Source organism: Dama dama, chromosome 28 (assembly GCF_033118175.1).
Source record: "Dama dama isolate Ldn47 chromosome 28, ASM3311817v1, whole genome shotgun sequence".
In the NCBI taxonomy this organism is placed as follows: Eukaryota; Metazoa; Chordata; class Mammalia; order Artiodactyla; family Cervidae; genus Dama; species Dama dama.
The window spans coordinates 54,475,677-54,499,262 of record NC_083708.1 but is presented as its reverse complement, the minus strand read 5'-3'; the positions used below and the strand labels follow the sequence as shown (position 1 = coordinate 54,499,262).

Sequence of the window (23,586 nt, the reverse complement as noted above, 5' to 3'; positions counted from 1 at the left end):
AGAATCCTAAAAAGCAGCACTAAATCAGGAAGTTTTCAGACATAGATGAAGCGAGTACCGATGCGCATCAACTCCCGACCCCAAGACCTATATCTGGTAACAGATTCCTCCGTCCTCCACACTTTAGGGACAAGTAATTATTAGTATTCTGCTTTTCAGTATCGGGAAATCAGCTTTAGACGTACAGCCTGCACGATATGGAGGAGGGTGGGCAGATTGTGACACTGCTCAGAAGACGTTTCCATTGACAGGGTTTATTTTTCCCCAGCTCCAACTACAGGCACCGAAAGGTATTTTTACCTTCTGTCAATGGTTCAGAGGAGAAGAGAGGAAAAGGCCATATACAGGGGTATCTAGCTGCCCCAAAGAATCTTGCTCTCATGAACCAGAACTAGCCCCTGGGGTCCATGTCTTCTGCAAGGTTCGATCACTCGTATTCCTTAACTGCAGAACTGTGGGGGCAGAGGTTTGAGGACTTCTGGTCGCCCAGGCGGCATCTTTTGATCAATTGCACAGTCCCAGCCCTCCCCTTGTCCCCCTCCCCTTGCCCCCGACTCCCACCGCCCGCCCCTGGCCGGGCCGAGCCCGCTGGGCCGCCACTGTCCCCGCGGCCGCCAGGACCTGCGCCGCGCGCGCTGAATGGAGATGTCTGCGGGCGCGGGGAGCGCGCCGTCCGCTGCTTCACCTCCGCGGCGTTATTGTTCCGCGCCGGCGTCCGAGCGCCAAGCGCAGGCCCGCGCCTGCTCCTCCGACGCAGTGAGCACTTCATTAGTAACCCGAGCGTTCGGAGCTCACACAAGTCACGGCCCCTCAGGGAAGGCTCCAGCCGCTCGCCGGCGGGCTGGCCAGGGTTCTAGAGCCCGGTCTCGACCAACTCTGGCCACAGCTGACTCCCAGTGAGACGAACGGCGAGAGGAGGAAGAGCAGAGGGCTAGAGGAAGAGATCTGACCTGCCCCGGGTCCGGGAGAACGAGCTCGTCGGCGGTTCCCACAACCCCGAACCCCCGCCCCCCCTCCGCCTTCCTTTGATGCTCACGCCCTCAGGACAGTCTGCGCCAGAAATCCCACTCTCGTCGGGCGAACGGCCCTGGGCGCGGGGCTGCAGGCGGCTCAGAGAGCCCCGCTAGCCACCGGCCAGCCTGGAGCGGCCGGAGCGGTGAGGGGGCGGGGAGCCGGCGGGGGAGGGTCGCCGGGCGCCGGAGGCGCGGCCGGCAGCCCCGCGGACCAGCCGGCTCTTGCAGGTAGACAGCTAAATAAATAAGTCAGAACAAACTTTGCTTTCCCAGCACCTTACCTTCCTTTGCAGCCTGCGCTTCTCCGGTGTGTGCGAAGTGGAGCAGCCAGATGTAGCATAAAATAATCCATGAAGGGTGCCGAGTTTGAAAAACCATGGTGCATGAGCAGGTTTTATCTTCGGTTTCAGTTGAGCCGTAGCTTTTTAAATGCTGTTTGCTCCGAAGTATATGGGCTTTTTATTTTTTATTGCGCTCCACGCATTGATTCACCTTCTCGATCTCCGGCTGGCTGCTCCACGTTTAGCTTTAAAAAATTTTCCCCCCCTCCTTTCGTTCACACTGTGTTTGCTGCCTGCAAGTCTCCGACTGCAGACCGGCCGCTTGCTCCACACTCCAATAATATCAATTAGGGGGAGGGGGCGGGGCTCCGAGCCCAGAGCCTCCGCCACTCGGGTTGAGTGGCAGGCCTAGCCGGCCTCCCAGGCGGCGATTCCCAGGGCTTAGGGGCGGGTCCCAGCGAAACGGCCGCCCCAGCCTTGGGGGTTGGGTTAGGGGCGCGGGCCAATCGGCGGCAAGCGGAGTCAGGTTGCGGATCCAGGATTCCCTCCAGGTTCGGAGCTCTCGGCTGGCTCTGGATGCTCCGAGGAGGACGTGGATGGCAGCCGAGGTGCGTGCTGCTGTGGGCGCTTGGCTTTTAGCAATCGCAGCTTTCGCGGAGCAGAATCAATCCTAAAATAACCCTTCCAATTTACAGTCGTGTTTATAGCGGGGCTCCTTGCGCTCCTTTAGAAACCAGAGCAATGCAAGCTCTCTCAGCTACCAGGCACGGAGCCGGGACAGTGAAATGAGCTGTGCCTTTAAGTAAAGTGCCTTTCACTTTTTTTGTTGTGGTTACTCACAACCTCCGCGGGTCGGGTAACTTTGTTCTTTTTCTTTCTTGAAGGGTTACTACTCTTTTCTGTTACTCCAAAGACTGCTTTAGGCACCACCCAGCACAATCTCTGGTAGAATGAAAGTAATCAAATGTATTATGTTCAAACAATGTTTCCAAGAGTTTGCAACAAGCTCTGGCAAGAGAACCAGAGGAAAAGGGAGTGGAGAAAGGAAGTCTTTTGTTTTATGTGCCCCCCCACCCCCGCCCTATCGTTTACCGATAGTTGGTAGGACTAAATAGAACACTGCAAGAGAAACTTCTGGAGGTTCCGAAACCTTTTTCTTACATGCGTATCATTTTCCGAGATTTTCCTGGAATTCCGCCCACTTTGATCGTTTTCCATTTCGCTGCATAAATTACATTTAATTTTAAAGAATGTTACCATGCATTCAATTAAGTTAAATTAAGAGCAAGTCCTCTTTCGCACATATTGAGTACTTTTCAATAATTAGTCAATAATTACCTTTCAAAGGCAAACTAAGAATAAAAAGTGTCACCAACATCGCCGGTTGATTTCGTCTAACTAAAATATTAAGGACGACTGCCTAGAGGAATCCCATTCCCGTTAGGCAGTTTCAGACACTTTGCAATTCAAAAGATGGGTAATACAATAAGATGAAGAACTTAAAAACCTTAATTGCCAAATCATCAAATCCGAAGGTCAAGCCTAGTAACTTGATCACATGTCTAAGAGGAGTTTCATTTTCTTCCTGTCCTATATATATATATATATTTCCTCCTTAAAAAAAAAAATCTGTCATTCATGATTTGCCTCTATGTAAGAGAGGCAAAAAGTTTGACCTTGTCTAAGACTCCAAACTTTTCCTATCTTTTCTATCTGGATATGTAAAGTAAATTGGATTGTTTCTTTTATTTATAGCAAAGGCTTTTCAGAGATGACAGATCCCCAGATTTTAAAATTGTATTTTATGAAAATTTGTCTCCTGTAGTTTTTACTTGCCTAATGCAATTATGAAGAAAAGAGAAATGAGATTTCCTCCCCTCTAACCTCTCTTTGGGTCTCTAGTTCATTTCTTAAATATTACTTGTTCCTAGCCATTACCCCTATTAAACATTTTAGAAATTATAACTAAAAGCATCTTTAGTGCCCTTTAGAAGATGCGTGGAAAATGTAAACCACTTAATAGAGTAACCTTGAAACTAGACAAAAAGATGGAGAGTGCGCTTGTTATAGAGATTAAGCAGTATTTACACAAACGGGTGCTTTAAGGAGTAAAAATTGTAAGGTAAAACACTAGAACTAAGAATGTAGATAGATCCCCACGCGTAGGCAATAAAACTGTTAATCTCACATACTCCCAGATATTAAACCATTTCTAATGGTTAAAATAATTCTCCAGAATTTCAACACTTTCCCCAGGGTCTCATCCCCACTTCTTAGAATGACACCAAGGTAGCCTTTAAAGTTTAAAATATTCCTTTCATCTATTGAATGACTAATACTCAGTGATGTGAATACAAATACCTTTCCATTAGACCAGGAAACCAAAGAAGTAACATTCTTCACTCTGATGAGTGTAGGTGGTATAAGGAATCTCCTTATTGTGTCCCTTCTCTCTATCAGACATAGAGGCATGTTCAGCCTCGCTTTTATTTTTACAGGCAAGAGACTTTGCATTAAATGCACACGTGCCAGACTTCTGGCAGGCTTGCCTGCAGAGTTGCACAACGATACTCATTTTTAGGTTTACCAACCTTCTTTCCTTTGTATCTAGGAACAGTGATAAAGAAGTCGTGGAATTTAACTTAAAGTAAATGACTTAGTCAAGGAAAGGATGATTGTTATACTGTTTTATACAGTATACATTTTAATATATAAAAACAATGTATAAATTAGTAATAGACTCTTTGACTAGCAGCAAAGCCTATAAACCTCTTTGTACATGAAGCCATTGAAATAAAAAAATAATCAGTTCACAAAACTGTCCTATTTTAAAATAACTTAAAATAGTTAATTCCTTTCTATCACTTTTAAAATGGTTTATTTTAGCATCTTATCTATTTGTTCATATTATCAATAAGGCACATTTTAGAAAAGCAAATATATGTATGTTTAGAAAATGTATTAGAAATCATTTTCCTGAACAATACCAAATGGCATATATATAACCAACACATGTGAGCCAAAGCAGAAATTCTAGAAAAATTGTTTTTTAATTTTTATGTATTTGTTGGAAAATGCAGCTGAATACCCTGCTTATATTAAGATAATTTTGGAAAAAAGAGACCAGAACTTTAATATTACATTTATAAACCCTCTTTTGAAACATCTGTCTTAACTGTATAGCAGAAAGATGACAAATGCCTGTTTTCAGATACAAAGAAAATATGCCCAATATTTATGCACTGTTATTTTTATCTATCTGATTACTGATAATCACACATAACTGTACATATATGAAAATAAATGTACAAATTCAGGAAACATTCCAAATGAGGGTACAGCTATTATCTTCATTTAACTTGCTTCAACAGTAATATTTACCTCACTGTTTATCTCTGGGAGATATTTTCCAATTTTAAGAGAGGAATAGTTACTTAGGAGTAAATTCTAATGACTTCAGGGAATAAGTTCCATAAATTTTCAAATAAAAGCCTTTGTGTGTGTGTGTGTGTAGTAAACAGGCCTTCAGAGGGGAAAGGAAGAACCTGAGACTTTAGTTACACACCCAAGGCTGCCAAACTAAATAGTTAACAGTGACAACAAAATCAAAGGGCTGTTTCTGAACCTACTAGTTTTGCACTTACTGTCTAAATGCATTCACAGATGGTAAATGTGGAAATGCAAGCTCATCACAGAAAAGGGGTAATTTAAACTGAATTAGAAAAAAAAAAAAAAAAAAAGAAAGAAAGAAAAGGTCCTGTACAGAAGAAACTGATTATAAATAGAAAAAAAAAAAAGTCTCACTTAATAGATATTACAGAAAATTGGGTTCTCTATTTGTGATTTCAGTCTAAATGTAAACAATCTTTCCACTCTGCAGGAAAATCACTAACATGTTTACATTAGCATGATTTATGTAGTATATGTAAAATATTTACTTGTAGTCCAGTGTAAAAAATGTACATAGGCTAAGCTCATAAATAGCAATGATTTTACTTATTCTTCAGATTTTCAGATTTATCTAGTAGTATAGAAAGTCAGAGGTCGGAAGTCAGAAGTCAAGGCTATATTTTGTGCCTTTATAAAAGTTCATTCACTTTTGCATGGTTGGATAAATTGGTAACACTTAGAAGATTAAAATTATAATTCTTTAACTGAAATTACTGAGTTAATTCAAGAGAGCTTAACAAAAACACAGTTTATCAAAATTATAAGTCAAATTGAATATTGCTGAGGTGTCACTCTGAAATTTTCTGATCACTTAAAATATTCAAAAGTATTAAATAAAATAACTTTAATTATTTGATTGTTATTAAAATAACTAGTAAACATAGCAGGGAAATGTGACACATTATATTCAAATTCACTTAACACATGCCTACTTGTGCTTAAGAATTTTTTTCCCAAATTTGGTTTTGCTGGGGGAGGCTCACCCATTACTTATAGTTCTCTATTCCATAAATCACCAGCACTGAGAGGAAGAACTAGCTTAAATTATGCAAATTACTTCTACATGCTTACATGGTTTTTCATCTTGCAACTTTTTAGCTCTTCAAACCCAGTGGATTTTCAGATGTCAAGGAGATCTGTGATAATTCAGTGACCACCAGGGGGCATCAGGATCTCTGGGTGTCCTGAGTAACCGAGCCCACACTGAATAAGGATGAGGTAATTATAAAATTATTTACGTACATAATTATGTGTATTTATATATATGTGTGTATATAACTTTATACATGTGTATGTATATAGTAAATACATGCTTGTTCCTTTGACACTTTTAAGTTTCTTATACTCTGTAACTATACCAGTGTACTTAAAGGCCTTTGTAAAAATTTGTGAGATGTTATATAACCTATTTCAAACTGTTCAGGCCATATTTAACTGAATAGATTCTGAAGGTACCTTAGAAGGTGAATGATATTGCAGAAAAGCTCTCTCCAATTCTTTTAAACCAAACATCTGAGGAACTCTCAGTCTCCAGATAGACCTCAGATACTCTCTTGCTTTCCACCCACTTTACTCCTAAAGTCTTTCACCCTTGAAACATGGCCAGGCTGGGATTGAGTGTTCCCTCGGACTTGACAGTACTGTTTTTAAGGATCCTGTGGTATTCCCAGGACTCCCTTGTTTGAGGAACATTTTATAGGCCACTTCTACCCGTGGTCTTCTGCCATGGTTAATACTAAAAATGAAATTTTATCAAAATTTGCCTGCTTGATCTCAAGGAGGTCTAAGAAAATGTCTGAACAATAGTAATCTTATGCATCAAAGTAATTTAGAAATAGGATTTCTATGTTACAGGGAAAAGAACTTATAAATAGTGTGCCCTAGCTATCAAATTATAAAGCTGTGGGTACTTTTTCCATGAAGTGTGCTCCCCTGCTAGCTCAGACAGTAAAGACGCCTCCTGTAATGCAAGGAGACCTGGGTTCAATCCCTGGATCGGGAAGAGCCCCTGGAGAAGGAAATAGCAACCCCCTCCAGTGTTCTTGACTGGAGAATTCCATGGAGAGGAGCCTAGTGGGCAAAAAGTCAGATACGACTGAGTGACTAACACCTCCACTTTCAAGTGTGGATCTCCGTACACTGCCAGAGGTGCTGCCTTCTACGACCCCTTATCTGGGCCCGCAGTGTATTCTCTGTGGAGAAAGGGGGCACATTTCTGGGAGGAAAGGTGTCTTAGGGCCCTAATGCAGTCCCATTTGAATTTTAACAATATTAGAAGCTCTAAAATATTAGAATGGCTCTGACTGAGAAGTAAATACTATTACCTAAGGACCTCAAAGAGGTCCTCATTGAGACGGGAATGAACATTCTGGGCTTAAAATTTGCTGGGTGAACCCACATGCCTGAGGCTTAGAAGCTCTCTGAACCCAGCCACCCAAGTATGGTGTTTGTCCTACTTATCGAAGTGTGGAGTAAAAGAGACATACCATTATAGCTCGAATGTTGAGTGACCGAGCAAGGTTTCACTGCAGTCATTCTGCATAAAGCTAGGTTTCAGATGTTATACAGTGTGGCTGTAAGGATGGGGAATAAAATAAATAAATAAATAAAAAGGAAAATGAAGACACTAGTGGACTGAACAAATGAATCATTGGGAAGAAATCTGACCCGTTTGAACTGACTGTACTTCTAGAAGTTCTTAGACAATTGTGGAGAAAAGAAGAACTCAAGAAGGAGATGCTAGGGTTTCCCTTTCGGTTGAACTGAGCAAATTAAAATAGACAAATGACTATATAGTTTTCCTTGATGATGCAGATCAAATAGATTACAGATTCACAATCTAAAAAGCATACTATTTCAGTAAAAGGATATTGACAGAAACCTTGATTAAAATAGTATTATCAAGTATTAAATATTTAGAAAGGCACGGGGGTCATATTCAGATGAATAAAGCAGAGCCCAATACTCTCAAGACCTAACACCACCAGGAAACAGAAAGATCATATGTTTAGAGAAATAGGTAACTAGCCAATGTTACTCAGTGTTGATTTCAGCCATGAGAACAATGATGATGTCTACATAGTCACACTTTTAGCCATAAATTGCAAAGTGATTCAATGCCACAATAAGGATTTTATCACCTGGCTTGTCCAAAAGTCTTTTCTTCTCCCCTCTCTGCACTCAGATGAGATGAAAAAAAAAAAAAAAATGAACATTCATACTCCATCTCAAGATTCTGTGAGTATATTACTATCATTGCTTGGTTATATAGATGCATTTGCTTTAACTAAAGCTACAAAGTTAAGCTGACACATTCTCTAGTTGATTTTAGATTGACGAAATGACTGAGGTCAATCTCAGTTTAATTAAGTATTTTAATATCTGATAGTCATGCTCTCGGCAGTTTTTTATGCAACAAGCTCTGGTGGCAAACTGTGTAAAACTAAAGATGTAAAAATCGTGACAGAAATTTGCCTCATTTAAGGATAGACGATAATCAGAAAAGGCAAAACCAACTTTATCTACCTCACAAGTACAGGGCAAGGAAATTTACCCTGCATTCCAGTAAAGAAGGACAAGACCCCTTATGAGAGTTCTTTCAAATCTCAACATGGATTTAATGCTTCTATGCAATCACACCTGTCTTTATTTTAACAATTTATCATGTATTTACATGGTAACTTTGAGTTAAATTTTGAGGAACAATTACCTTCTAAGTTTGAAGAAAGGTATACTATAATAAGGACAATATGGGAAACTGTCCAGTAGAGCATCACATTTTAAATGGTAGTCATGTCCATTTTAGAGGATAACAGCTGTGATTCAATCAATTGCACTTGTTCCCAAGGCTACACAACAGGATGGTGAAAGATAATGAAAAAGGGCGGGGGGCGTGGGGGAAGCAATCACAAATTTAGGAGGAATATTGTAGTTCTATGTATTCAAATATCTCAAAATATAATATTTTTAAAATTTGCTCTATAGTCACCCCTTTGATGTTTCATTGTATTCGCCCTGTTTTTATTTTCTGTTTATCTTGTCTCTCTTCAGCTCTAATTAATCTGCTACTTATTCCATCCAATAGAATTCTAATTTCCATGGCTTGTTTTTGTTTTTTTTTTTTAGTTTTAGAAGTTGTTTTTTATCTTGTTTTGTTTTTCTAATTTCCTGTTATTTTTCACAGTATCTTATTTATTTAGGGTTACAGTATGAATCCTTTATGTCTTTAACCAATTTACAGGAAATTCTTTTATCAGTTATAGTTTTATTAGATTATCTATTTCATGTAGGTCTTGATGTAGTCCACCAATTTGTAGTATCTGCTGACTGTTATTCATGGTGAGATAAGGGCATATTTTGGTGATGGTGGATCCTTGCTAGCTTTGGGGTTTTGAGGTATATACACACTTATATATATACATACACATGTACATATATATACACACTTGTATATACAAATGTATATATGCTTTTTTGTTCATGTTAAGGACATATTTACCTGTTGTTGTTTTTGTTAAATGTGATTTTGTTTTTTAATCAGAAAAGAATATTGATTTTTCTCAAACAGATTTTCAGACCCTGTGGAGATGAACATGTAGTGTTCTTTTTAGATATCATTTCCTTAATGTTACTCCTGACTCAAACTTCACTTATCACCCTAGTTAAAACAAAAAGTCCCCTTTCCCAGTCTCCACCCCTTCCTCTATTTGATTATACCCTTAACACTTATAATCAGACACTGGCTGGCTCCCAGGCTATCTTATTTTGGACTGCTATAACAAGTACCATAGCCTCAATGGCATATAAACAACAGAAATTTGTTTCTCAGTTTTAGATGCTGAGAAGTCAAGATCAAGGTACATGCAGACTTGGTGTCTGATGAGGGCCTACTTTCTGGTTAATAGATAGTCATGTATTTGCTGTGTTCTCACACATCAGAAGGGGCAAGGGGGCTCTCTTAGGCCTCTTTTACAAGGGCACTCGTTCATAAGGGCTCTGCTTTCATGACCTAATCACTGCCCAAAGATTCCACCTCCTAATAGTATCACCTTAGAGGTTATGCTTTCAGCATATGAATTTGGGGAGGCACAAATATTCAGTGACTGTGCATATGCATGCTCACTCAGTTGTTTCCAGCTCTTTGAGACCACATGGACTGTAATCTGCCAGGCTCTTCTGTCCATGGGATCTTCCAGGCAGGAATCCTGGAGTGGGTTGCCTTTTCCTCTTCCAAGGGATCTTCCCCACCCAGGGATCGAACCCAGGTCTCCTGTGTCTCCTGCATTGGCAGGCAGATTCTTTACTTCTGTGCCACCTGGGATTCCCTCAGAGAAGTCTTTTTCTTCCTCATCCAGAGCCCAGACTATAAAGTTTCCTCAATGGTTAGAATGTTTTCTAGTCCAGGGGGCCTCAATCTCTGGGATCTAATACCTGATTGTATGCTGATCCTGCGCACAGCGTCAGTTTTCTCTCTCTATCTCACTGTGTGCAGTGTTTGCTGAACCCACGGGAGGCGAGGCATGAGCTAAGAGGCTGGAAGAAAACGCAAGGAGCCGGAGGCACTGAGGACACGTTCATTCCCTCCTGGCTGGCCCAGCAGCTGTGGCAGCGGACATCACACAACGTAACTGCTCACAAGCCTGACGGGCTTTTCCAGGTGAGGCTTATATATACTTACAGAACAAAAGCTGCCTGTGGCCAAGGGGGCACCTCATGACGTGCATGTGCAGTGCGGTAAGTGATCTCAGCTGTTACATAACCACGTAAAGTCACTGTTTACAGAACAGGAGTGACAGAGCAGGAGAGCGTGGGGCAGGGGAGCCTGGCTGGCGCCACCTTGTTAATTTTCCCACAGTGATGATCTGAAGTGGAGCTGATATAACAGCATAGAAATAAAGTGCACAATAGATGTAAGGCGCTTGAATCATCCCCCAAACAACCCCCCTACCTGTCTGTGGAAAAACTGTCTTCCATGAAACTGGTCCCCGGTGCAAGAAGGTTGGGGACTGCTGCATCTAGCCAACCTTCTGTTAGGGGCACGATCCACCATCAGACATGTGTGTGTGTGTGTGTGTGTGTGTGTGTGTGCATGTGTGTACATGTGTATATGTTGTGTGTCTCTGTGTATGTGTGTGTGTATGTGTGCATGTCTGTGTGTGTGCGTGTGTGAGTGTATGTGTGTGTGTCTCTGTGTGTGTGTGTGTGTGTGTGTCTTCACTGCAGATCTCTGCCTCCTCTCCCAGCAAAAGACAACTCGTTCAGGCACCTGTCTCAATAGAGCAGTAAGAGAACCCCTACCCTGGCAGCTGAAATATTGGATGACAACTTGCGCCTGGGTTTCCCTTCCCTCTTCACTCCCAGAGCCTGTCTCTCTCTCTCCTGAGCTTGGCCTGGCCATCACATGGCTGGGTGTTTGCAGCACAAGGGCATTTGGGCTATCTAGTCGACCTCTTGTCTGTACCAGGAACCATCACATCCCTACCAGTTGTAGTCTCCCTTGCTAACAATGAGAACATATCTAAGCCTCCAGCAAACAGTCATCTTATAGGTGTTTTTTTTTTTTTTTCTTTCTATACATAAAAAATTCATCTGATTTCTCCATTTTTTTTCCTTTAAAGTTTCTTTTAAAAATAAACTGTTTAAGAATTATGGGAAGATGGCAGCGGTTGTGGAAGCATAGCTTGTGTCTTCCATGATTCCCACATCACACAGGGCCATTAAGATATTAAAACCAAAATCCAGTAACAATATTTCAACAAGAGCAGGTGGCGCCGGTGGTAACGAATCCAATTACCAATGCAGGAGATGCCTGGGAAACAGGTTGGACCCCTGGGTCGGGAAGATCCCCTGGAGGAGGGCATGGCAACCCACTCCAGTATTCTTGCCTGGGAAACCCCAAGGACAGAGGAGCCTGCTGGGCTACAATTCATAGGGCCGCAGAGAGTCGGGCACCACTGAAGCGACTTAGCACATACATACAGATGACAAGGTATCCCCCTGTAATCACAAAGTACAAAGCGGTGGACAATACCCACTAGACCTGCCCAGTATCACCCTAAACGTGGGGAAAGCAGAAAGAAGCAACGGCGTCGCCGGACGCCTGCGGGCCGGGCGCATTTTCAGTTGAGCAGCCCGGTGAGCCCAGCCCTACCCCTTTCTGGAAGAGCCCGCGCAAGCTCTGTGCGGGCGATACTTAAGCTCAGAGCTTGGGCGGTGAAGGAGTCAGGCAAGGAGCTGCAATGGAAGGTAGAGGATCTTGGCTAAACTCCACCAGTGAACCAGGCAGACGTCTAAGGTAACGCATGAAAATCTTTATATCCTCACACTGAACTGTCAGGGTTCCACTGGGACTGGACTGCACAGTGGACATCAACAATAAGGAGTGGAATCAAAATTAAGTAGGATGGGAACGGTAAAGACGAATGCCAGGGAAGCTCAAATTCAGGTCTGGAACCAGGAAAAGCAAAAAAGGCACTGGTGTCTGACACGAAATTTCAGGGGCTCCAAACAACTCAGAAATCAAAGTAAATGAAATTTTTAAGGCAGTAATTCTTCAAAAAGCAAATTTAATGCCAAAAATCCTTGACAAGCAAAATCTCAAACTTTTAAAGATAGAATCATTAAGAGTTTGATGCGGAGCCATTCTGGAGCCTAGAGGCAAAAGGAAAAATCAGTAATGCTGATCCTGATTATACGACAGTGTTTCATGAAAATGTTCCAGGCGCCCTCCTTGAGAAGTCTACGAAATAACCTGCTTCAGAAATGAAAATAACTGAAGAGACATTGCAGTAAAGATTAGTGTGAAGATTAAAGGAAGGTTTAAAAAAAACAGTATGTAATTGATGCAGATTTGGGTCTTTGGACTCTATTTAATCAATTGAAATCTGCTGAGGAATTCAGACAGGGCTTTACTGGGACTCCTGTTGCACGGAGGGAGTGGAAGCAAGTAACAAGTGCCCTTGCTTGCTGTTGAAGGTGGGGAGGGGATTGCTTCCTTAAAGAGGTGAGGGTCTGGGTGTATCATCGGATGCTGGAGGGGTGGCTTTGGTGGTCTGCCCACCCTCCTGATGCTGCTGTGTGCAGTGATCATGCACAGTACCCTCCACTGATCCTACCACTTCCGACGTGGCAGTAGGTTTGTGGCCTTTTGGTATCCTGTTGTTTGTAATTAACCAGACTTTGGGTTCCTGTGGTTAATTTTAGTCCTTTATATTCTGCTTCTGGAGGAGACTTTTCTCCAGGTGCAAGCATTCAGGTAGAGGGGCCCAGGTTCCAGCCTGTGTCATAATAGCTTTATATTCTGAGAATGTAGGTATGATGCAAAAAATTGGGAAAGGGGAGAAGAGAATTGAAATATGGTGTGAACTTCTGTTTTCAGAAGTTACAACTAGTTCTTATATTTTTCCTGGTTTATCATAGTTTATGATTCTGAGGTAGAGTTAACAATCAAACATTATGTTAATTTCAGATGTACGACATGATTCAACACTTTTGCACATTGTAAAATATCAACACATGAAAAATATTTATTTTAGTATGTGACAGAAATTCACATCATTAATGTAATTAACAGATGGAGCTTTTTAAATGAGGTAGGTGCCCTGATGTATTCAGAGCAATAAGTCAGACTGGGGTGAACATCCTCGAAGCAACTGGCATTTCAAATTGGTCTTGGGTTGCAGGATTAGCTGGTCACATACAGTTGATGATTAACATTTCAGAGAGTAGAGATAGTGTATAAAGGGCAGAGCAGGGCATGCCCATGTTATATTTTATTGGAAGAATAGAAACTTCCAAACATTTGAAGAAATTTAATTGGAATGATCTTGAAAGTAGGTATTATGAAGACTAACAACAGCATCAGGTGTGAGTTAGGAAGCAGAACCTCTGAGTTGATCCTTGAGATGAATATAATCCAGGTGGGCACCTGGACTGCTGCCTGTGGAAGACAAGAAGCTGGCCCAGAGGTTCCAACCACGTTTACATGGAATTCTTAACCCACAGGAACTGGGAAAATAAACGGTGGTTGTTATGTTAAGCTGCTAACTTGAGGGCTAATTTATTATGCAATTGTCCAAAACTAATACAGGAAGTTTCACAAACTTTTGTGGGTGTCTAATTTCCAATTAATTATCTCCAGCTTCAAATGCCTCTAGTAGTCGTTTCCTCATACATCAGAGCATTGAAGTATGGGGATTCAGTTGCTCCATATACTTAATTTTTCCCATGTTTTTTTTTTTTACCATTCTGTGTGGTTATATATTGTGGTCTTAGTATTTATCTGATGACTAGTGAACTTGAATACAGTTTTATATGTTTATTGACTATTTGAGTATCATTTATTAAGCATCTGATAAAATTTTTTCTGAGTTGCTTTTTATTGTAGATTACAGTGGTGGTTCATTTATCTAGATATGCATCTTTTATCAGGTGTACTTTGTGGTTTGCCTTTTTACTCTGTTAACATAGAGTTTTGATACAAAGAAATTCTTGATTTTCTTCTGGGATTAGTAATGTTAACATCTTGTTCAAGAAATCTTTGCCTAATTTGGTGCCACAAAGATATTTCTTTGTGTTTTCCTCTGTCATCTGTATTGTTTTCCCTTTCATATTGGTATCTGCAGTCCACCTAGAATTGTTTTTTGTTTATGGTGGAAGGTAGAGACCAAGATGTATTTTTTCCCTCATGAAGTATATAATAGACCCAGCATCATTTCTTCAAAAGACCTACTTTTCTGCATTGTACTATAATAGCACTTTGATCGTAATCTGGTGGATGACTAGGTGTGTGAAAGATTCTGCTAAGTGTTGGTGATATTCAGTTGTCAAAAAAGCCATACTAGTCAGAAAACTGGCATATTTACCTATTTATTTTTGAGTAAGGGAGGAAATGTGCGATTTAAAATTCTGTGCCATTGCATGGCTTCACAGAGATCTCATTCTTGTTGATAGGACTTCAAAAACCTTTTGTTATAATTTGAGACAATGTCTAGTTATTGTCCATTTGAAGTTTATTCTGATCTTTGGAAAAATATATAGCTTACTTAAGACAAACCTACAGACGTTTCATCTGCCTTAATTCCTCCTGTTTCACTAGACAGGGAGCAGCATTCAGTGCCACAAATGATGTTATGGATTATGGCAAGAATAAAGAAGCTTTTAAAGGCACGTCCATCAGTTTTTTCTGAGAGGAAAGAGCCTTGGAGCCATGCGTTCCTGCTGCTTCCTGTTCTTCCGCTTCCTCCTGTTCTTCCGCTTCCTCCTTTACCCCTTTTGGGACATAATACAGACTGAGAGTGATTATAAACAAAGTGACTATAGAGACTTGGAACCTTAGGTAGAAACACAGCATTTGAGTTTCAGACATATCGCCTGTTCCCTAGCATTTAAATGACTCTGTCCGCCTGGGTTCTCTGCTTCCAGGATTGCTCACACTCTCAGTCCATTCTCAATAGTCTGCTAGAGCCGGGGTCCCCAGCCTGTTTGGCACCAGGGACCGGTTGGCTTTGGAGGACGAGTTTTCCACCAACAGGCATAGGGGATGATTTCAGGATTGATTCAAGGACATTTTTGTGAACTTTATTTCTATGATTAGATCAGCTTCACATCACATCATCAGGCATTCGATGCCAGAGGCTGGGGGTTCTGCGCTGGAGCGTTCTGTTTTCAACAGAGAATACCTCACTCCTCCACTGGGAAGTCTCTAGTGGTTGCCATCTCACTTTGTGGTGGGAATCAAGCTCATTAATGACCCAAGAAAGCCCACCAAACTATGACCCCGGGATTGCCACTTCTCTTGTCTCTTTTCCCCTTTCTTTTTTCTATCACACTGATTTCTTGCTCTCCTAACAGGCCAGGGGAGCTTCTTCATCAAGCGATTCAGATTCCCTCTTCCTGGAATATAATGCCTCTAGACATTTATATCTATGATTCCTTCACCTTCTTTAAGTTTATTCACTTGTCTCTTCTCACAAAGGTTTTCCTTGGACTTCTCTATCCCTTATTTTTTTTCTTTTTCTACACATCTTATCACCATTCAATATGTGATGTCGTTATTTAAGTTTATCATCTTTTCTTTCCAAACTAGAATGTAAGATGCATGAGAATGGGGAATATTTTGTTTCTTTGGTGCCTTGAACAGTGGTTACGCACATACTAACATACTTGATAGCTGAATATGTGAATGAATAGTTTTCAGTTAGTTTGACCATGTGTTTTATAGTCAGCTCTGTGAAGTTATTCCTAGAGACATGTTTCACAAGGACATTTCTTGTAGCCTAGATTTTCCGAAAGTGAGATTTTTGGCAGTGCCATTAATGACAAAAATTCAAATTTTTGAAATGCACTACAGTGACTCATATATAAAATTCAAAAGAGAGAACAATACGTCAGAGGATGTATATTCATTTTTAAAGAGAGCTATACATAATAAAATATAGCAGATAATTATTGGGGAAATAAGACAGAATTAAGCAGGATATGTTCTCATTATACATGCTTAGTAAATTACAAAAATTATCTCTGAGCTCAAGATGGACAGCTCATCCTCAATCCAGTTTACCTGCTTAGAAACAGAATGTGCTCATAAACGTTTAGGTCTAAGGACATAAATTATCATTATCTAAAACTCCTTTCTTTTTTGGTGGGGGGAGCCCTCAAGTTTCTTAAAAACAAACCATATAAAATCCCTAAAGCAGGGATTCTTTATATGACTCCTAGAAATGTCTTGAAAATATATGTAAATTGTGTGTGAATGTGTATTTTCTGGGGGAAATTTCCTAAATCTAGTTTTTGAAAGAATTCAAGCAGAAAAAATTCAGAACCCAGCTTTAGATCAGTGATTCTTCTACCTGGCAACACATTAAAATCATCCAGGGAGCTTTTTAAAATTGTTAACCCCAGGTCTGCATTGCCAGCAGTTTGATTTATATAGATCAGTCTGGGGTGGTGGGGTATAGGTACTAGATTTATTTATTTTTTGAGCTCCTTGATTGATGCCACTGTATTCACATAGCTGAGAATAATTGCTACCAATTGGATAGTACAAAATTACCTAGATGTTTTGTTAAAACACAACTTTGCTTGTTTTCTGAACTAGTAGGTCTAGGGTGTGCATGACTAACAAGTTTCCAGATCATTTTTTGTTTCTTGTTTTGGGATCACACCATGAAAAACCTACTATGGCGCACTGGTTTTTAATGCTGGCTGCTCATTGGGATTACCTGGGATGTTTTTAACATGCTGTTGTTTGATACGACCTGGCTTAATTAAAGATGCTGATTTAACTGGTCTGAGATGAAATCTGGGCTTGGGTTTTTTAAATAGACTCTCAGTTAATTTTGTAACTTCTCAAAGAATTATTGGTTCACAGAATCAGAGTATGCAGAGGGACTGTATACCATTCACCCAATTTCCTTCAGTGTTAACATCTTTGCGAAACTATTGTACAATATTAAAACCATGACATTGATGCTGGTACAATCCACAGCATGTTCAGATGTCATCAGCTTTACAGTCACTCGGGTCACTTGTGGGTATGGGGTGTGTGTGGGGGGGCGGTTCTCTCAGTTTTGTCCTGTGTGTCGAGGCATGTAGCCACCAATATAATCCAGATGTAGAGTTGTTACATTATCAGAAAGGTCTTACATCCTTTATTTGCTCCTCCTTTGCAGTTACAGTCAACTCCTCTCCCCACCATTCCCAACCCTGGGCAATCACTGATATCTTCTCCATCTCTATCATTCTGTTATTTTAGGAATGCTTGCACAAATAGAATCATCCAGGACATGAGCTTTTGAGATTGGCTGTTTTCAGTCAATGGAATATCCATGAAGTTCATCCAAGTTTTTGAGTATATCAGTAGTTTATGCTATTTATTGATAGTAGCATTTTACTGTATGAATATACCACAGTTTATTTACCCATTCATCCACTGAAGGACATTTGGATTATTTCCAGATTTTGACCTTTACAAATAAAACTATGAACATTCATGTACAGGTTTTTATGTGACAATAAGTTTCCATTTCTCTGGGATAAATACCCGAGAGTGCAACTGCTAGATCATATGGTTAGCACAAGTTTAGTTTTGTGAGAAACTGAAGCGGCTGGCATTTTACCTTCTGACTATTAAAGTACCATTTTACCTTCTAATCAGTAAAGTATGAGTGGCCTCATTTTTCTGCATCCTTGCCAGCATTTGGTGTTCTCACAGTTTTTTGAAAAATTAGCCACTAATTTAGGGCTTCCCTGGTAACTCATCTGGTAAAGAATCATCCTGCAATGCAGGAGACCACGGTTTGATTCCTGGGTCGGGAAGATCCCCTGGAGAAGGAAATGACAACCTACTCCAGTAATCTTGGGCTTGCCTAATGGCTCAGTCCATAATGAATCAGCCTGCAGTGTGGGAGACCTGGGTTCGATCCCTGGGATGGGAAGATCCCCTGGAAGAGAGCAGGGCAACCCACTCCAGTATTCTTGCCTAGAGAATTCCATGGACAGAGGAGCCTGGCGGGCTACAGTCCACGGGGTCACAAAGAGTCAGACATGACTGAGTGACTAAGAACAGCACAGACACTAATTTATGTATGTAGTGATATCTCCTGTGGGTTTAAATTAAATTTTTCTTATCTCTAATGATATTGAATATTTTCCCATATGCTCATTTTCCATCTGTATATCTTCTCTGGTTAAATGACTCCTCATATCTTTTTCATATTTGTCAAATATACTGATTTGTTTTTGTAGTGTTGAGGTTTGAGAGTTTGTTATATATTCTAGGTGTAAGACCTTTTATTGAAGAAGGAAATGGCAACCCACTCTGATATTCTTGCCTGGAGAATTCCACGGACAGAGGAGCCTGGCTGGCTACAGTCCATGGGGTCACAAAGAGTCAGACATGACTGAGCAACTAACACACACACACACAGACCTTTTATAAATATATGTGATTTATAAATATTACCTTTCAGTCTGTAGCTTGGTTTTTCATCCTCTTCACAAGGTATTCCACAAGGAAGAAGGTTTTAATTTTTCTGTGGTTCATTTTTTTTTTCTTTTATGAACTGGGTGCTTTTGCTGTCAAGTCTGAAATCTCTTTGCTTGCTCTAGAGATTTAGGACTTTTCCATATGCTTTTAACAGTTTAATACTTCTACGTTTTACTTTTAAGTTTGTGAATCTTTTGAGTTAATGCTTTCTTGTCAGGTATGAGATTTAGGTAAAGGTTTATTTTAGGGGGCCTATGCTCCAGTTGCTCCAGAACCATTTGTTAAAAACATTTGTGCAGCAAAGTTATAGAAATGAGGCCATAAGGGACCCCCATACATAGGGGTTGTCAAGGAGCAGAAGACCCAGTGAGGAAGAAGAGTCTGGCGTCCTAGAATGCAGTAGGGCAATGTGTTTCAAGAAGTGGTCTGCTGCTGCTGCTGCTAAGTCGCTTTAGTCGTGTCCGACTCTGTGCGACCCCATAGACGGCAGCCCACCAGGCTCCCCCGTCCCTGGGATTCTCCAGGCAACAACACTGGAGTGGGTTGCCATTTCCTTCTCCAATGCATGAAAGTGAAAAGTGAAAGTGAAGTTGCTCAGTGGTGTCTGACTCTTAGCGACCCCATGGACTGCAGCCTACCAGGCACCTCCGTCCATGGGATTTTCCAGGCAAGAGGACTGGAGTGGGGTGCCATTGCCTTCTCCGTCAAGAAGTGGTCACCTCTGCCAAATACTGACAAGAGGTCAAGCAGAATAAGAGTTCAGATAAGATAGAGAAGTGGGACTGGGCTTTATACACAGAAACTTTATGCTGATAGAAATAAGAGGACAGGATTTTCTTGTCTCTTATCGTAGCATATGAAAGAAGAATAAAAGCAGATGAGAAGGTGACTTCATGATAAGTTTTGCAATATCGTGGCATCTGTCGGGCTGGGAGTGACAACAGCATGACTTGAATAGCTGACAACATATGACTCATATAAGGAATTGAGTGGGACTGGTTTTAGGACTCACTGGAGCCAGGGGATCTATCCAAATCTATCCAAGGTTTTCTTTCTGCCTCTTGTCTTTACTTTTCCCTCTTCTTTGTGGATGGAACTTGTTTCTGAGAGAGGCACATCATCTGGAGGTGGTAGGATGTAGCTGGGGAGAGGGTGCTGCAGGGAGTTAGGAGTAGCCGGGGCGTCTGTAGGGAAAGATGGAGACAATGACTAGGATAATAGGGGTACAGGTAATTCAACAGACATACTTTCACCTACAGTTCACTCTTGAACAACGCGCATTTGAACAGCATGGGTCCACTTACAGATTTTTTTTTTCCCCCCTCAAGAAATAAGGTACTATACCATCTGCAATTCGTTGAGTCCAGGAACATAGAACCACGGATAAAGAGGGTGACTGTAAAGGTATACTTCAGATTTTTGACCTCTGGAAATGTCAGCACCCTTAATCACTGTTGTTCAAGGGTCAATTTTATTTCCCTCATCCATCCACAGAAAAGATTACTGGGGGGCTGACTGTATCTTCATCATGTACATAGACGTGTTCAGTTTAGTCAGTTCAGTCGCTCAGTTGCGTCCGACTCTTTGCGACCCCATGGACTGCAGCAGGCCAGTCCTCCCTGTCCATCACCAACTCCCGGAGTTTACTCAAACTCATGTCCATTGAGTTGGTGATGCCAGCCAACCATCTCATCTTCTGTCATCCCCTTCTCCCACCTTCAATCTTTCCCAGCATCAGGGTCTTTTCAAATGAGTCAGCTCTTCGCATCAAGTGGCCAAAGTATTGGAGTTTCAGCTTCGACATCAGTCTTTCCAATGAATATTCAGGACTGATTTCCTTCTATGATTATGAACATAGAAGTTTTCATTTGTACTCAAACCTTATTTATTGCATATGAATATATATGTGTGTTCATATGCACAGAATAGATGTCTTATAATAGGATTTTCATTTATTTTTTTTTATTTATTTATTTTTCCCCTTTATTTATTTTTTTTTCCAGTGGGTTTTGTCATACATTGATATGAATCAGCCATAGATTTACACGTATTCCCCATCCCGATCCCCGCTCCCACCTCCCTCTCCACCCGATTCCTCTGGGTCTTCCCAGTGCACCAGGCCCGAGCACTTGTCTCATGCATCCCACCTGGGCTGGTGATCTGTTTCACCATAGATAATATACATGCTGTTCTTTCAAAACATCCCACCCTCACCTTCTCCCACAGAGTTCAAAAGTCTGTTCTGTACATCTGTGTCTCTTTTTCTGTTTTGCATATAGGGTTGTCGTTACCATCTTTCTAAATTCCATATATATGTGTTAGTATGCCGTAATGTTCTTTATCTTTCTGGCTTACTTCACTCTGTAAATTTTTTGATCTAAATATAGAATATTTCAGAAAAACGGTTTTGTTGTTCTAGTAGGTGCCTGAACTCCATCTGAAAAGGACTAGGCAATGGTTTTTTAATTTTTTTAAACATTTTTATTAGTTGTTTTACAATGTTGTATTATATAGTTGCTTTACCATATAGAGTACAGTTGCTTTATAATATTAGTTTCTACTGAACAGCAGGATGAATCAGCTATATGTTTACATATGTTTATATATATATGTAAATCAGCTATATGTTTACCCCTCCCTTTTGAACTTCCTTCCCATTAATGTCAACATAGCACATTAAGTACAGTTCTCTGTCCTATACACTATGTTCTCATCAGTTATCCAATTTATACACAGTATCAGTGATATATATGTGTCAATCCCAATCCCTCCCACCCTCCTCCTTTCCCCCTTGGCATCCATACATTTGTTCTCTACATTTATGTCTCTATTTCTGTTTTGCAAATAGGATCATCTGCAACATTTTTTCTAGATTCCACATGTATGTGTTAACATACAATATTTGTTTTCATCTTTCTGATTTGCTTTATTCCGTATGACTGTCTTTAAGCTCATCTACATCTCTACAAATGACCCAGTTTCACTCCTTTTTATGGCTGAGTAGTATTCCATTGGGTCTATGTACCACATCTTTTTTATCCATTCCTCTGTTGATGGACATGTAGGTTGCTTCTATGTCCTGACTGTTGTAAATAGTGCTAGTATGAGCATCAGGGTACATGTGTATCTTTTTGAATTATGGTTTTCTCTGGGTATATGCCCAGGAGTGAGTTTTCTAGATCATATGGTAATTCTATTTCTAGTTTTGTAAGGAAAACTCCATACTGTTTGGGTTGTTTGTTTTGTATATATTGAGCTTCATGAGCTCTTTGTACTTTGGAGATTAATCCTTTGTCAGATGCTTTATTTGCAAAAATTTTCCCCTGTTCTGAGGGGTTTTTTTTTTTTTTTTATCCTTTGCCATGCAAAAGATCCCATTTGTTTGTTTTTATTTTCATTACTCTAAGAGGTAGATCATAAAATATCTTACTGTGATTTATGTCAAAGAGTGTTCTGCCTGTGTTTTTCTCTAAGAGTTTTATAATATGTGGCCTTAAATTCAGGTTTTTAATCTATTTGGAATTTATTTTGGGGTATCATGTTAGAAAATGTTCTAATATCGTTCTTTTACATGTAGCTGTCCAGTTTTCCCAGCACCACTTATTGAACAGGCTGTCTTTTTCCATTGTGTATTCTTACCTCTTTTGTCATCAATTTCGGTGGACATGAGTTCGACCAAACTCCAGGAGATAGTGAAGGACAGGGAAGCCAGGTGTGCTGCAGTCCATGGGGTCACAAAGAGTTGGACATGACTGAGTGACTGAACAATGAAAAGACCTTAGGTGTATAGGTTTGAAACAGGGGCTTCCCAGGTGGTGCTAGTGGTAGAGAACCCTCATGCCAATACAGGAGATGTAAGGGACAAGGATTTCATCCCTGGGTTGGGAAGATCCCCTGGAGAAGGGCATGGCAACCCACTCCAGTCTTCTTGCCTGGAAAATCCCATGAACAGAGGAGCCTGATCTCTGGGCCCTTTGTCTTGTTTCACAGATCTATATTTCTGTTTCTGTGCCTGTGCCATACTGTCTTGATAACAATAGCTTTGTTGTATAATCAGACATAATATGAAGCAATCACAGGAACACATTCAAGGCCCAAATTTGGGACCTGTTTCAGGAGACTGCATATCTTTATGATATAAATCTAGCTTTACTCCTTAATGCTCAGTTACTCTCATAATAGACTGTGTTACACATGTACTTATTGATCACTGTTCTCAACATGTAGTAGAATAAATCAAAAAGAAAAGAAGCTGAAAGATGGCCCACTGAATAATGTAGGTACAGAAGTTAAAACACATTATTGTTCTAAATTGCATTAAGTTCAAGTCCTAGGTCCTTACCAAGCTGTTTTTTGAGTTGTAAAATGGTCGTATCCCACTAAACAAATCCTTCTGCATCTGCCATGAATAGGCTGAAGTTTCTTGCAAGGAAAATATCTCAAAAGGAAGAATTTGAAGTGAAGTTCCTAAAAGGGTTTCCTTTCATACCTTGATGGAGAAAAATCCTTTCAGCTTATCAGAGATTTATGTCTTGCAAAAGCCATCTCTGTTTACCCCATCTCCATTCTATCAGTTAATTAGAGAAACACACTCCATGTGACTGTAACAAATTTTCCTGTTCGTTACATCCGGGAAGCCAGCCATAAACAACTCTCTTACTGCTGCAGATCCCATAGCTTCTGTGTCATTTTTAATAACCTTGTCTGAGCTCAGCTGGGCAAGTGAATGTAGATTCAGAATGCTGTAAGTGTATTCTTGTCTATCAAATACTTTCACCTTTCATAAAAAGAAGTATTAAATCAACTCATAATCAGCCATGTGTGCTCTCTGGACAATCTGGGGAAATAAGTATGT

General features: G+C 40.6%; 1 protein-coding gene and 1 long non-coding RNA gene across 3 annotated transcripts in view; one reads left to right on the top strand and one right to left on the bottom strand.

Moving 5' to 3' along the window:
* EPHA7 (EPH receptor A7) overlaps nt 1-1,588 on the bottom strand; it is a 201,692-nt gene extending 200,104 nt beyond the window's left edge. For both annotated transcript variants that reach the window (XM_061131699.1, XM_061131700.1), the window contains exon 1: nt 1,295-1,588. In XM_061131699.1, the coding sequence (XP_060987682.1) occupies nt 1,295-1,391 (97 nt within the window). In that variant the 5' untranslated portion in view covers nt 1,392-1,588. The remainder of the gene's footprint in view (nt 1-1,294) is intronic.
* A 206-nt stretch (nt 1,589-1,794) lies between these two features.
* The window catches only part of LOC133047964 (uncharacterized), a 122,852-nt gene continuing 101,060 nt past the window's right edge, over nt 1,795-23,586 (top strand). Inside the window, exons 1-3 of the long non-coding RNA XR_009690922.1 lie at nt 1,795-1,902; nt 5,843-5,962; nt 10,236-10,400. This is a non-coding gene — a long non-coding RNA (uncharacterized LOC133047964). The remainder of the gene's footprint in view (nt 1,903-5,842; nt 5,963-10,235; nt 10,401-23,586) is intronic.